At 37.6% G+C, this 16,307-nt stretch overlaps 1 protein-coding gene across 1 annotated transcript; it reads left to right on the forward strand.

Annotated features, from left to right (window-relative positions):
• The first annotated feature begins 2,624 nt into the window (after positions 1 to 2,624).
• On the forward strand, positions 2,625 to 4,580 carry LOC116012346 (cytochrome P450 CYP736A12-like). Its single transcript, XM_031251863.1, has 2 exons — positions 2,625 to 3,523; positions 3,628 to 4,580. Exons 1-2 carry the CDS (start codon positions 2,648 to 2,650, stop codon positions 4,240 to 4,242), a joined length of 1,491 nt encoding a protein of 496 aa, XP_031107723.1. The 5' UTR covers positions 2,625 to 2,647; the 3' UTR covers positions 4,243 to 4,580.
• Positions 4,581 to 16,307: the final 11,727 nt, after the last annotated feature.

The raw sequence follows: 16,307 nt of genomic DNA on the forward strand, positions 1-16,307 counted from the left end.
ATGTGTGATTCAGTGACAAATCATCTCAAAGAGTGAGGATTCGGGGACGAATCCTTTTCAAGAGGAGGAGGATGATGCAACCCAAATGTAACCAATAAATGATCCATTGAAAGTCTCGAGTCGCCCGTTAACAATATTTCAATCAAGGAAAACAATTCAGACTTCAATATCAGATCAAATTTCCCGGTGTGAAATTATTTGCAAGATGTATTTTTTTTAGGTGGGAAACTACTTTGCAAGAATTGTATTTTTTATTTGGGTGGAAATTACTTTTGCAAAATGTTGTATTTTTAATTTTGGGTGGGAAATTATTTTGTATTTTTAATTTTGGGTGGGAATTACTTTTACAAAGTTGTAATTTTTTATTTTGGGTGGGATAATTAGTGACCTAGTTTGAGAACACCTTGTAAGAATTCAATTTGAGTGAAATTTCTCTCTTTTCTTTGCATGAGAAGTGCATTGAAGTTTAGATTGTTTGTGAGAAGCATTCAATCTTGGTAGGCTAGTGAGAAGCTAGTTTATCCCCTTATCTTGTTCTTTATATTCACACACATATCCAAAAACCCAAAAAGAATACTATTACTCATATTATATAGCTAATTTTTTTTTTGTATCTTAATTCTAGTGCTAGATTCCTAATACTCTAATTCTTAGCCTTGCTTAATAATCTAAGGGTTGAGAGTATTATTTGTTAGTTTGGGCTTAATAATCTAAGGGTTGAGAGTATTATTTGTTAGTTTGGTCTTAATAATCTAAGGGTTGAGAGTATTATTTGTTAGTTTGGTGTTAATAATCTAAGGGTTGAGAGTATTATTTGTTAGTTTGGTGATAATAATCTAAGGGTTGAGAGTATTATTTGTTAGTTTGGTGAAGCATTTGTAGAGTTGGGATCTCAAAATCCAAGAGTCTACAAGGTAAGATCCTCTTTTGGACACGAAAGGTTCTTGAGTGATTCCTTGAGTGTGCACTTATTGCGGGAAGCAATCCGTGTACGCATCAGGTACCTTAGCACTCGTTTCAGTGCAATCCAATGGGAACTACTCGGGTTGTGTGTATCAACTGAGCTTGTTCACTATAAATGCAATATCGGGCCTAGTATATAATTCATCAAGAACATTAAACTCCGAATTATTTTTGTATATTCTTCTTGAGACACACTCTCTCCCATGGCTTTTGATAATTTGACACTTGGATCATAAGGGGTTTTAGCTGGGGTTACCTCAAAACTGTTGAATTTCTTTAACAGTTTCTCTATATAGTGGCTCTATGACAATAGGTAACCTTTGTCGGTTTTGAGTACTTTTACTCCGAGTATAACATCGATTTCACCTAGATCCTTCATGTCAAATTTAGCACATAGGACCCTTTTGGTCTCATTAATAGCTTTCATGTTTGAACTGAAGATCATCTTGTCATCTACATAGAGACATATAATCACAACATTTGACTCAATCTCTTTGATATACAAGCATGCATCTGACCAGTTAGTAGTGTAACCTAGTTCTACTATTGTTTTATGAAACTTTTCATACCACTGTTTTGGTGTTTGTTTTAAACCATATAGAGATTTTTGATTAACTTTAATGAAGGTGATACGAATAGCAAGTTTACACCACCTATAAAACTAGCACACCTATCAACGGATAGTGTAAATAGCAATAAAGGTGGTGCAAATAGAATTCCTCATGTATATAGCTCTAACTACTTCAACAATGGAGGAGATCCGAGGTAATCTATATATGGTCAAATGTATACCTGGATCGATCTTGTATAGTGGCCTGGAGTCTTTACTTCTACAGTTTCATGATGAATATAATTTCAAAAAACATTAAACAAACATAAGTAATTAAATAAATAGCTAATTACTATGAGGTTATGGGTTCGAGTCCAATTGGGTGGGAGAGGTTACGGGTTCGAGCTCCAGTGGGGCTGTATTGACTCTCTGTGATTTAGTAGATTGAGAAAGTAGTTATGCATAGATATTACATTAATTAAATTAATTAATGATGAAGATGTAATCATTTGCAAGAAGAATTACATCATCACACAACTTTATTCTCACCCTCTCTTATAAATTAAAAGAGTAGGAAAAGAGCAAAGTATAATGCAGATAGATCGAAATTGTAAGTTTCTTAATAATTTAATTATCAATTTACAATTTTAGTTTAATCGAAATAAATTCTTTAATTTGCTACGAGTGATAGCATATTAGCATGAGCCTTATTTACCAAATTGCAAGAGATCATAATAACATGCCTACAACTTTCTTTTAATATTCCGGTTTGGAACCGGAATCGGCTGGTTTCTAATGAACTGGAATCGCGATTTCTGTTCGGGTTTCTGATTTTAACAAATCAAAATTGATTTAATTTGACTTTTACAGTACAGGTGCACAGTTCAGTTGGGTCCGTGATCATCCTATTGGCGGACAGATTCCAAATTATTAGCAAAAGTGTGAAAACATAAAGTACTGACTGTGTTGAATATCTAAAGGACAAAGTCGAAATCCATCATTGCCTCAAGAGAAATCCCACACGCAAGTCATTAAAACGTTTTCCTTGTACATAGCCCTCTATATAATTAAGCAATGTTGATAAAATGAATTACACATGTTCATTAAGAAACTAAACAAAAAAAAAAAAAAGATATGGCATGGCTTTGGACAACGCTTGCTGTGCTTGTGGCTGTGTCTCTCATTCATGGCCTTGTAAAGAAGATGAAAGGCAAGAAATTGGCACCAGGTCCAAGAGGGCTTCCCATTTTGGGACACCTTCACTTGCTTGGTAAAAATCCCCATCACGATTTGAACAACCTAGCCAAACAGTACGGTCCTATCATGCATTTGCGGTTCGGATTCGCTGACATTATCGTTGCTTCGTCCCCTCAGGCTGCACAGCTCTTCCTCAAGACTCATGACCTTGTTTTTGCAAGCAGACCACCTAGCGAGGCAGCTAAGTATATCTCTTATGGTCAAAAGAATTTGAGCTATAGCCAATACGGGCCTTATTGGCGCAACATGCGCAAGTTGTGCACACTAGAGTTGCTTAGTAATCTTAAGATCAATTCTTTTCAAGCCACGAGAAGAGAAGAATTGTGTTGTCTTATTGAATCACTCAAGCGAGCGGCTTCGGATCGTGTGGCTGTTGATTTGAGTTTTAATGTTTCTGAACTAATTGCAGACATGAGTTGCAGGATGGTGTTTGGGAAGAAGTACGAGATGAAAGACCTTGATGAGAGGGGATTCAAGGGTGTGATTAAAGAAGATTTGCAGCTTGTTGGTAAAGTAAATTTTGGGGATTATTTTCCTTTTCTTGGTAAGCTTGACCTTCAAGGACTCACAAAACGAATGAAGGTTATTTCCAAAATCTATGATCAGTTCTTTGAGAGGATCCTTGATGACCATGAACAAAGTGGAAGCAGTGATCATCAGACAAAGGATTTTGTAGATATTATGTTGTCCATCATGATGTCAGGAGAAACTGAATTTCAATTCAATCGTGAACACATCAAAACTACTTTGTTGGTAATTAGTTATTCATTCTTATTTTTATTATTTCAAATATAGTACTTGGTAATATCTTATTTCATCTGTTATTATTAAAAAATTTAAAAATTGCATATATGTAGGATATGCTTGCAGCATCGGTGGATACTTCAGCAACGTTGATTGAGTGGATAATGTCAGAACTTTTGAGACACCCACTAATAATGAAGAAAGTTCAAGAAGAATTGGAAAGTAAGGTGGGTTTGGACAGAATGGTGGAGGAGTCGGATTTGGAGGGTTTGAAATATTTAGAAATGGTAATGAAAGAATCCCTTAGGCTTCATCCTGTGGCACCATTACTTATCCCTCATGAGGCAAGGGAGGATTGCGTGGTTGATGGTTTTTACATACCAAGAAAATCACGAATCCTTGTAAATGTTTGGGCAATTGGACATGATCCAAATGTGTGGGCTGATCCTGAGAAATTCATCCCAGAGAGGTTTGAAGAGAGCAATATTGATTATCGGGGGCGTGATTTTGAACTCATTCCTTTTGGTTCGGGTAGACGAAGTTGTCCTGGTTTGCACCTTGGAATAACTTTGGCTCGGTTAGTAGTGGCACAACTAGTGCACTGTTTTGATTGGGAATTTCCAAATAGTATGCCATTTGAAGAGTTGGACATGATTGAAGAATTTGGTCTTGTGGTGACTCGTGCCAATCACTTGATGGTTATTCCTAACTATCGATTACATATTTAAGTGATTTAGTGTTAAAACACTCCTTTCACTACATAAATAAGGAAAATACCAAACTTCTTATAAAGCGGTGTATATCTCTCTGCTTGTAGCCCAAAGTTGAAACCCGAAAGTCGTCAACACTGCCGCTTTCTAAATTATTCGTATTTAAAATTTATGTTGTGTCTTGTGTAAGGTCTAGATAAAGTAGTGAATGCTAAAGAATGCTTCAATTTGTTTCCAATTCATCCAAAATGCAAGGAGTGTGCCTTGCTAAAATGCTTTTGGAAATATGTGTACTCCGTTAATGTATGTTTGCATTATATAAAAGTCTATACTAGTGTTTACTGGTTTGATGTTCACTCCAAGTATCCACCACTAAGTCCCCTGACTGAATTATTTAATTTCACCCTTAGCTTTAATACGTTCACTATATTAACAGGGTTCAGATTTTTGTTTAAGAATAAACAGTGTTTGACACTGTGCTTAATTTGGATGATGTGATGAAGGCAAAAAAAAAAAAAAAAAAAAAAAAAAAAAAAGAAGCTTAGAGCATCCATACCAGAGTTTTTTTCTCAGATATTGGAAGTGTGCTTATACATGTGAATGAGAGAGAAGATAAGAGAGATAAGAAATTGGTTCCTCTGCAAAGTATGGATATTGAAACATTAAAGGGGCATCACAAATACCAAAGCCAAGCCTAGCTCTCCCGCGTGGCATCTACCAGAGGCGCCCAGCGGGCGCGTGCAACCCGCTCAGGCGCTCCTAACAGAAGACTTTTTAATTTTTTTAATAATCGATTTTTTTCCTCCCCTCTCAATTTTTTTCTAATCACACTTATAAAAACTCTTAAAAACCGCGAAAAAACTCCATTGATAAGAGTATCCTTATAAATGGAGTTATTTCACGATTTTTTAGGAGTTTTTGTAAGTGTGATTAGAAAAGAGAAAATGATGGGGAAGAAAAAAAACAAAACTAATTTTTTAAAAAAGAAAAATATAAAATTGGTATTGTTAGGCGCGCCTGACGCGTACGCGCCCGCTGGGCGCCATTGACGCGCACGCGCAACAGATGGGTTATTTTTCATCTACAAAATTACTGTACCAATATTTTGATTTTGCAAGGCAACCTTTTGCTTCTCTACTTGTCTATCTTTCCTCCATGTGTATGTTTACTGTATCAATAATCAAATACTCCCTCTGTCCCATTTTACATGTCTTATTTTCCTTTTTAGTTTGTCCTAAAATGTTGTCCACTCTCCAAAATTGAACATCACTATCATTCTACTTTTCTCAATTTACCCTTATGACCTTTTCTTTCTTTATTGCTTTTATTTTCAAAAGTAAAAAAGTTGGGGGAATAATTAGAAAGCACATCACATTTACTTTATTTTCTTAAAAAGCGTGCAAAAAGCAAATGAGACATCCAATTCCGGACGGAGAGAGTAATATTCATAGTTGTGGATGATATTAGCAGCCTTTTGACTTTGTTATCTTAGTGTCAGAATCACGTAAAACTACTTTGCAAACAAAATCTAATCTCTTTTTTTAGCAGATACTCCGTACTAGATTTGTTGATTCTAGCAGACCTTTTTATTCCATGTACCTAATTCTACCGGTACTTTGAAAATATGCTGCATTCTTATCTCTGTTGAGATTCAAACTTATCCTATTCATCATAGATTATTTGATGATACTAGGTTTGCTAATTTGCTAAAGCCTTCCCCATTACAAGGATTTTGCTCAAATTAATTAAAGGAAAAGAAGGTGAGGTGGAGTGATAAGGTGGAGAGAGAGAAAAAAAAAAACAAAAAAAGAATACCTCATGCAAAATTGGAGTTTTTACAGATCTGGTGGAGTCAACTGGGAAGATTGAAAGTTGCGTCTCACCGCGTGAGGGCAACTCTCGCGCCCAAGCAAGCGCGTGCAGTGCACGTGCTCGTCTGGGCGCGTAAATCTAATTATTTATTTTAATTTTTTTTTTCATATTTTGATTTTTTTTTCTTTTTTCTTTTTTTCCTCCACTCATATTTTCTCTTTCCTAATCACATCTGCAAAATCTCCTAAAAAACCTCACACTATTGAGCATGGCCTAAGAGCATGCACATCAGTGCATTTTTCACGATTTTTTTAGGGGTGGGAGTGCTAACATGGAGGAGAGAGATGGGAAGAGGTTTGCCTACAAGGGAGAGATATTTTTGTATAAAACACTTTTAACGGCAATTTTTTTGGACATACAACGTCGGTTATTTTACGACGTAGTTCTCGCCGACATAGTAAATAAATGATACGACGTCGGTTTTATAAAACAGACGTCGTATGTCATTTAAAAAAAATATACAACGTTAATTTTTTTAAACAACCGACGTTGTATCCCTTTTTAATTAATTTTTTAAATACAACACGGGTTTTTTTTTTTTACAAAAACTAACGTTGTATCGCTTAAATTTTTTTTTTAAAAATTACAATTGCTGGCGCGTTACCAATGTTGCGATCCCTGCTCCAAAGAAGCAAACGAAAGCTCATCAACTGTTTTCCGTCCACGATCGAATACGACGAAGCAGACGAAAGACCAAAAAGCATCATTTCCGTCCATGATCGAAGCAGCAACGTGATCCATTTCTCGCTGTCGGCCCCTACCTGATCGAAGCAGATTGAAGCAGCAACGTGAAGTCTTCAAATCGAAGTAGATCCGTCCTTCCCTTCGAAGTCTTCTGCCGTCCTCAGCAACGTGAAGTCTTCGTGGACGGCACCGGTGGAGAATAAGGCTACGGATAAGAGATCGAAGAAGACCAAGGAAGTGGCGGCGACGGTTCTGTGCTCTCTCTCTTCAAAGCAGACCAAAGAACCGCTCCATTTCCGTCCACAAACGAAGCAGCAACGTGATCCGTTTCTCGCAGCCACTACCCACCTGATCGAAGAAGCAACGTGAAGTCTTCTGCCGTCCTCCGCTTCGAAGTAGCAACATGAAGTCTTCAGATCGAAGAAGCAGATCCGTCCTCCACTTCAAAGTCTTTTGTTGCCCTCAGTAACGTGAAGTCTTCAGATCTGCCGTCGTCTGCCACCTCCATCACCTACTTTTACTATATTATGTAGACTAAGTGTTGTATTTATAGTATATTATGAAAAAAATAGAACATAACATACGACGTCGTTCTTCAAAGAACCGACGTCGTATGTAATTCAATTTTTTTTTTAAAAAAAAATAGAACATAATGTAATTCTATTTTTTTTTCAAAAAAATAAGAATTACATACGATTTCGGTTCGTCAAAAAACTGACGTCATATGTAATTCTATTTAAAAAAACATATGACGTTAGTTCATCAAAGAACCGACGACGTATGTAATTCTTATTTTTTAAAAAAAATAAAATAGAACCTACGATGTCGGTTCGTCGAAGAATCGAGGCCGTATGTCATATAAAATTGTTCTTTTTTTTATTAAATTCCAAGATAGGACGTCAGCTTTTCTAAAAAACCGACGTCGTAAATAATATAATTATTTTTATTTTATTTTATTGACTTATTACGTCAGTTAGTAAAAAACCGACGTTGAGTGGGTGACGTAGTATCCCGTTTTTGTAGTAGTGAAAGTGGGACCCATCGTAGACTTTCTCCGGGCTCGCGTCGTGTCACAGCTGCGTCCACTAGGTGCTTGCACTGCATGCGCTCGTTGGGTGCGTTACAGGTGCTATATATATATATATATATATATATATATTCAGTTATTGTGCGATAGGTTGTTTCCCGTGCGGTTGTGTGGTAACTTTAGGCGTGTAAATTTTGGGTGGGATATGTATGCTTAAGTTGCGTGATATGTATGCTTAAGTTGCGTGAGTTGTTGAAACTTAAGGTGCGTCATTTTAAAATCTTAAGTGCGCGGTTTGTGTTCTTAAGGTGCGTGGCTTGTGTACTTAAGGCCCGTGTTTTGTGTACTTAAGGTGCGTTGTTTTAATGCTTAATGTGAGTACTACACAACTGCACGGGAAGATATACCCACACCTGAACCCTTCCATATATATACACACATACATATATACATACATACACACACACACACACACACACATATATATATATATATGTATGTATATATATATTATTTATATATTTATTTAATTATTGTTAAAATCAGCTTTGTTTTATTTTTTTTCTCTCCCCTCCCATATTCTCTTTCATAATCATACTTATAAAAAATTCTCAAAATTTAACCTATTGATTGTTACATGAATATATAGGTTTTTTGACTTGCATTCGGTAGACATAGTTAATAAAGTCCTTATCCTTAATCATTTTTTATGGTCTACCGTTTGATTGAGTTTATTGATATGAATTAACTTTGGTACTATTTAATGTGTCTACATTGTGTTTACTTCTCAGCAATTGGTGATGAGTAGGTGGAGATTAATCATTTAACCATATCGTCTATGGTACGTCACAGCGCAACGTCTCGAATCGAGCAAGGTAGAACTCGGGCAACTTGATCGATACCCAATAATCCCCTCACAGCACCTGCCGCAACCTTTGATCACAAAGCTCAACAACCATGGAGTTCTTTGGCTATCTGATTGTCATATCTATTGTAAAATATGAGTGCGTACCAACTAAAAAGAAGAACAATGTCGAACTTAAAGCATTGTTGATATAGGCTGGATTTGAACGAGGAGAGTGTAAGAAGATTTTATGATGTGTTGAACACAACACTGCCTTAAAAGCAATATATGACCAGGGTATTGTAGCTTTCGATAGACAAACACAAAATTGAACCAGAATGGTTTTTGCTTAGACGTTTGGACGATTTAGGAAGAGGAAGAATTGATTTGTTGTGTGTGTGTTTCCGAATGGGGAAGGGGTTGCTATATATAGTAAACAATATAACAACCCACCCCTCACCAGCCATAAAAACCAACATGTAAGTCACAAGATGAAGGAATGCAGACACGCATAGAAGGCTTCATGAGTGAATTGCGGACAAGGTGGTAAACCATTCACAAAAATAGAAGAAAAAATAGTTACTAAGCGCATGCGGACAGCGGACGGGCGTGCGCCGACGCACTTGTGGTTCCCCTTTATTTTCTCTCCATAACTCTTCAAACCCATTAGAAAATGTTAAACTTTAAAAGGGAGAAAAGAATGAGATACACAAGCAATGTTGGACAAGCAAATAAGACAAAAAAAACCTTTATTCTTTACTATTTTCTAACAATCCCCCCACACAGTTAAGAAGTAAGGTGATAACTGAAGAGCGTCTAAGCGAAACACGAGAATTGATTTTACAGCTTGAATTGACATGTGAAACCACTGAGTAATTTCCTTCCTTGAGAGTGAGATGACCCATGAACTCTCAGATCAGCAAAATTTTGAACTCAAGTGTTCGCGTCAGCTCTAATCTTTGAAAGTTCTGCACAGTCAACTCCTTGACTTATTCATAATCCCTGTTACATCTATCTCTATATAGACTTTCACTCTGTCAAGTTATCTCAGCATAAACCACCCACAGAAGACTATAGAGTTAGTCATGGATATTTACTATAACTTTTTAGTGTAAGTCTTTCCATGACTTCATTTGACCACCGAAGTGGTATCCATCATCAATTTCTTACCTCATAGGTTTTAAACCCATCTCTCTTGATGTTTCGAGGATGGCTTTTCGATTTAAGCCTTTTGTGAGAGGATCTACAATATTTCTCTCATACCTCACAAAAACCATTGTGATAACCCTATTTAATTGTAACTGCCTTACAGACTCATGTCTAACTCTTATATGTCTTCTCTTTCCATTATAAGACACTATTTTTTGCAACACAAATGGCAGTTTGGGAATCAAAATGTATAGGTACAGCAGGTGTTTGACACCCCCACAATGTCATGTCTGCCAATAAATTTCTTAGCCATTCATCCACTTGGCTAGCTAGATCTAGGGCTATGAACTCTGCTTCTATAGTCAATCTAGCTATACACGACTATTTAGTTGATTTCCACGATATAGCAGCCCCACACATAGTGAACACATATCCATTTGTTGAGTTGACATCTTCGTTGTGATTTACCCAATTTGCATCACAAAACTCTTCCATCATTACTGGGAATCCTGAATAGTCAAGAACTAGCATCATTACTGGGAATCCTGAATAGTCAAGTCCCTAGTTCATAGTACCCTTCAGGTACCTTAGCACTCATTTCAGTGCAATCTAGTGGGAACTACTCGGGTTGTGTGTATATCAACTGAGCTTGTTCATTGCAAATGCAATGTCAGGCCTAGTATAATTCATCAAGAACGTTAAACTCCCAATTATTTTTTCATATTTCTTGAGACACACTCTCTCTCATGGCTTTTGATAATTTGACACTTGGATCATAATGTTGGTCCCAAGGGGATGGGGTACAAGTCTAGAGGGGGGGGGGGTGAATAGACTTGTATAAGATTTTGCAAATCTTTTTCAACCTCCCGTGTGTATTGGACTTAGGATGTTTAGGTCCGATACCTCACAAGATGAAGACAAAGTTTTATGCGCAGCGGAAAAATTATCCCCTTTTTATTTGCACGAGTTTGAGTTAGTTCGAGAGGTGTAGTTATATGCAGTGCAGTTCGAGAGTTAGATCGAGAGATAAAGACAGAAAGTAAATGCGAGAGAGATTTTTAAGTGGTTCGGCCAACCTGCCTACATCCACTCTTCTTCCAGAAACTCCCTGGAAGGATTGCACTAAAAACTTCCCTTTCTAGTACAATATCGAGCGCTTGAGCTTTGATCACGAAGCCCGCCTCAAGCCTCAGGTTTTTCGCCCCGCTTCTTGTTACTCCACCTATCGAGCACTTGGGCTTTGATCACCAAGCCCGCCTCAAGCCTCAGGATCTTCACAAGACAGCTCCCAGGTTACTCCGCCTCTCCTCATGTTTTTCTCCCCGCTTCCAGTTACTCCACCTCTCGAGCACTTGAGCTTTGATCACCAAGCCCGCCTCAAGCCTCAGGATCTTCACTAGACAGCTGCCAGGTTACTCCGCCTCTTCTTGCTTAATCCAAAGCAAGGACCTTTGGTTGTCACGGTTGAATGTAACAAGCTCCAATCTGACCACAAGCTATCGTTGAATCAACTTCAATGTAGAGCAGCTTCGGTCACCTTCTAGATGTGTAGCAGTTTAAGCTTTGTAACTCTCTCAAACACTAAGATGTGTTTTTCTCGCTATTTTGAATATCAGGATGATATTCCGGTTTTATCACTTGCACTTTTGAACGTTTGAATCAGACACCTCTTAAGATTTTCAGAATGAACCAACTTCCTCTGACGAAACTTCCCCTGTTGAACTTGTGTCTTCACGTCCTTTTTATATGAGAGTTAAGGAATAATTCCGTTGGAGGGAAAATTATTCCGTTTGAAATTTGTCTCCCATGCTGTGTATGGGACTTGCATCTTTTCAGCATTTTTTATGGAGTGGTGGTCTTGTAACTTGTACCTTTTGTTTGGTAGTGGATATTCCATAATCCACTTTCTTGAGTCCATGCTCCACTTGCTACTTTTGGTAAAAGTTACTCTTTTTATATTCCCATTGATCCTCGTTTTAGGGAATAAGACCGACTTTGGATTGGTGCACCTTCTATCCGTTAGTTGTGGAATTCTGATGTGGCATCCACTTCTAGCACCTCCTTAATGTTTTAACTCCATGTTATTCTTCTTCTCCAACTTTATCCATGCTTTCTGACTGTCATTTAACCTTTTGGAGAAGTGTCAGTTTATCGAGACCAAAGATGATGTCTTGACCCCATGTATCGAGAGATCTTTCTCTCGAACTTCTGCTTATGTCTCGAACTGGATTGTTGTATCGAGAGGTCTTACCTCTCGAACTCTGCTTATGTCTCGAACTAGATTGTTGTATCGAGAGGTCCTACCTCTCGAACTCTGCTTATGTCTCGAGACTTAGTTGATGTCTCGCAGACCCTTATTCCTCCAGTGTTGTCTCGTGCCTTCTACTGATCTATCTATGAAATTACAACACGAGACTTCTAAGATGTTCATACAAGTTTCACCTTAAGCTTAAATATCTTCCGAGTTGAGCTCAAGTTACCCGGTTGTATTTTTCGCTCTTAGTTTACTTGTCGAACTTACATTGATTCCTATCTTTCGAGACTTAGGGGATTCTAAAATACATTTTGGTATCATCAAAACCTATTACATTATGTTCCTAACACATAAGGGGTTTTAGCCGGAGTTACCTCAAAACTGTTGAATTTCTTTAACAATTTCTCTACATAGTGGCTTTGTGACAATAGGTAACCTTTGCCGGTTTTGAGTACTTTTACTCCGAGTATAATACCGGCTTCACCCAGATCCTTCATGTCAAATTTAGTACATAGAACCTTTTTGGTCTCATTCATAGCTTCTATGTTTGAACTGAAGATCATCATGTCATCTACATAGAGACATATAATCACAACATTTGACTCAATCTCTTTGGTATACAAGCATGCATCTAACCGGTTAGTAGTGTAACCTAGTTCTACTATTGTTTTATGAAACTTTTCATACCACTGTTTTGGTGTTTGTTTTAAACCATATAAAGATTTTTTGAGTCTGCATACCTTTTCTTCCTGACCTAGAGCAACACATCCATGAGGTCGTTCCATGTAGATCTCTTCTTCTAGATCACCATTTAGGAATGCCGTTTTAACATACATTTGATGAACTATCAAACTGTGCATGGATGCTAAAGCAAACAAAATACGAATGGTTGAGATTTTTGTTACAGGTGAATACGTATAAAAGTAATCTTTACCAAATCTCTAGGTATAGCCTTTGGATACTAGCCTGGCTTTGAATCTTTTTATGGACCCATCTGCTCTCAGTTTCCTTTTGAAGATCCACTTACAACCTATGGGTTTGCACCCTTCAGGTAGGTCTACCAGTTCCCAAGTATGATTGGACTTGATGGAGTCCAACTCACTTTGGATTACTTCTTTCCATAAAGTTGAATCAACTGAGCACATAGCATTTTCAAAGGTCTTCTGCTCTTCTTCTAATACCAACGGACATACCAACTAATCACATAGTTCGTTTATATATTTCATCTCAATCAAATAGGTTATGAAGTCAGAGCCAAAGCTTTTCTCAGTTCTGGGTCTTTTGCTTCTTCTGGGCTCAACAGATACATCTGCAGTACTAGGCATAGGAAGTAGAACATGTTCATATCTTTGAACACTATCACTAGATAAATTGTGAGTATTCCTTAGAGGAAAGATATGTTCAAAGAAGACAACATCTCTTGATTCACAAATTGAACGATTTTCCAAACACAGAAATCTATAAATCACGTTGTTTTCTGCATAACCAACAAATACGGCATCTAGGGTTTTGGGCCCTAGGTTAGGCCTTTTAAAGGACGGGAGTCCCACATTTCCAAGTACCCCCACACTTAAAAATATTTGATGTTAGGGACAAGCCTTTTCCACAGCTCATATGGGGTTCTTTCAAACCCTTTATGGGGTACTCTATTAAGTATGTGGATTGCAGTTAGAACAGCTTCTCCCCATAAGGAGTCAAGAACACCTGAACTGATTGACATTGCATTAATCATTTCTTTGAGAGTGTAGTTTTTCCTTTCAGCTATGCCATTCTGCTGGGGAGTATAAGGCGTAGTAACTTCGTGGATAGTGCCAGGAGACTCACATAAACATTTAAGAGAATTTACTTTATACTCTCCTCCTCTATTAGAACGAAGCCTTTTAATCTTTTTGTCTAACTGATTTTCAACTTCAAATTTGAAAACCAAAAACTTTTATTTGGCTTCGTCTTTTGTTCTCAAAAGATAGATTTTTGTAAAACAATAATAATTATCATCGATAAATGAAATGTAATATCGTTTACCACCTCAGCTTTTAGTGCTTTTGAAATATGCTAAATCAAAATGAATAAGCTCTAGCAAAGATGAGGTATGATATGATGATTCGCAGAGGAGAATGATTTTCTAGCATATTTAGCTTTAGCACATGTTTCACATTGAGCATATGATACACTTGATACGTTAGGTAATAAATTCATGCTTTTTAGTCTATTTAAGCAATTTAAACGAACATGTCCTAGTCTACCATGCCAAACATTAGCTGATACAATGATATAAGCAGAAGAGGAAACATTGTTATTATCATTATTTGGGCCATGCCAGTTTGGGATAAAATTATTAATAGTCAGCGGTGGACCCTCAATTGCGGGAGGATTTCTAATTACAGAAACATCAAGAACAAATAGTCTTCCCCGTAGATATCCCTTCCCTAGATATTGCCCACAAAGAGACATTACTAACCGATTAGACTCAAAAACTAACTTAATTCCAACCATGTTTAGCAAGGCACCGGTGATTAAGTTTCTACAGAGAGAAGGGACATACAACACATCTCGCAACATTAATTTTTTTCCTAGAATATAGCATAAGCTCTATTTTCCCTTTACCACTTACCTTGAGACGCTAGAATTCCCATGAGTACTTGTTCTCCTTCAGTGATGGGCTTGAACGTCTTGAACATGCTTTTATCATTGCAAAAATGACAAGATGATCCTGTATCTACTACCCATTCATCTAGATTGTTAACCATTTGACCTCAGTGATTACGACTGCAATCACTTCAGCGTCCTTCGAGTTTTCCAGCAGGTTTGCTTGATTTTTTGGCCCTCCATTGTTTGGGTTCTTAGTGACCACCCCTTTTCTGTAGTAACACTAGGCTGCACGATGACCACATCTCCCGCAAACAAAACACTCGCCGCCTTTTCCTTTCTTCTGAATCTTGTCATTCTTAAGGCGATTATTGTTGTTGTGGGTTTTAACATTCTTATTACTGCTTTCATTATCGCCACCAGATTTTGTCCTGTCAAAATAAACACTAGTTTCTACCACATTAGCTTTTACATTACTAGGAATAATGTCAGACTTGAGCATTAGCCAGTTCCCCTCTTCTTTGTTCAAGCTGTTGACCAGATGCTGTAGGGTTTTGATATTTCCACTCATGCTTCATCTTATTTTTGAAGTTTGACTAGGACTCGAGTAACTTCTCAGTTAAAGCATAAAAAATAAAAGTGTCGTTTACCTCACTTCCTTCAACTAGCATATCAGCGACAAGATTCTCATATTAATGCACCTGCTCTACTATCGACTTCGAGTCGGTCAGCTTGAAATTTAGCCAATGACCAACAGCCCAGCATCATCAGAACCATATTTTTGTTGTAGTAAGTCCCAAATGGTTTTGGCAGACTTATGCTTCGAAAATATGTCAAAGAGTGCGTTGGTCATTGGCTGCAGAATCGCTGCACTCACATTTTTATTGTCTTTCTCATATTTTGTGTGTGCTTCCGGGGTGACGAAAGTGGTTGTTGTTGAGGTTTTTGGATCGTCTTTTTTTTTTCTGCAGGTTAAGTTGCATTGGTTACAGGAGCTGGCTGATAATTGGCCGGATCTGCATAGATAACGTAGTCGAGATCCTGAGCTTCCAAGAACATCAACAGTTCCGCATAGCACTTTCTGTAGTTGAGACCACCGGTTAGAGGTTAAATGGAGTTGAGGTCGATGACATTCTTCGACAAAGCATACATTGTTATCTTCGTATATATTGCTTTTAACTGTTGTAAAATATGAGTGCGTACCAACTAGAAAGAAGAACAATGTCGAACTTAAAGTACTGTTGATATATGATGGATTTGAACGAGGAGAGCGTAAGAAGATTCTATGACGTGTTGAACATAACGCTGCCTTAAAAGCAATATACGATCAGGGTATCGTAGCTTTCGATAGACACACAAAATTGAACAGAATGGTTTTTGCTCAGACATTTGGACAATTTATGAAGAGGAATAATTCATCTATTATGTGTGTTTCCGAATGGAGAAGGGGTTGCTATACATAGTAAATAATATAACAACCCACCCCTCACCAGCCACAAAAACCAGCGTGTAAGTCGCAAAGATGAAGGGAAATGCAGACACGCGTAGAAGGTTTCATGGGTGAACTGCGGACAAGGTGGTCAACGATCCACAAAAATAGGAGAAACAAGAGTTGCGGTGACCAAAATGTTGGCTGAGCGGGCGGCGGCGGCACGCATGGTTGCCCT

The sequence above is a fragment of the Ipomoea triloba genome, chromosome 3, assembly GCF_003576645.1.
Source record: "Ipomoea triloba cultivar NCNSP0323 chromosome 3, ASM357664v1".
In the NCBI taxonomy this organism is placed as follows: Eukaryota; Viridiplantae; Streptophyta; class Magnoliopsida; order Solanales; family Convolvulaceae; genus Ipomoea; species Ipomoea triloba.

What these genes read in the sequence shown, in the direction of transcription:
- LOC116012346 (XM_031251863.1), top strand. Translation starts at nt 2,648, where the DNA reads ATGGCATGGCTTTGGACAACGCTTGCTGTGCTTGTGGCTGTGTCTCTC. An exon ending in ACATCAAAACTACTTTGTTG is followed by an intron (nt 3,524 to 3,627) that starts GTAATTAGTTAT and finishes GCATATATGTAG; the next exon opens with GATATGCTTGCAGCATCGGT.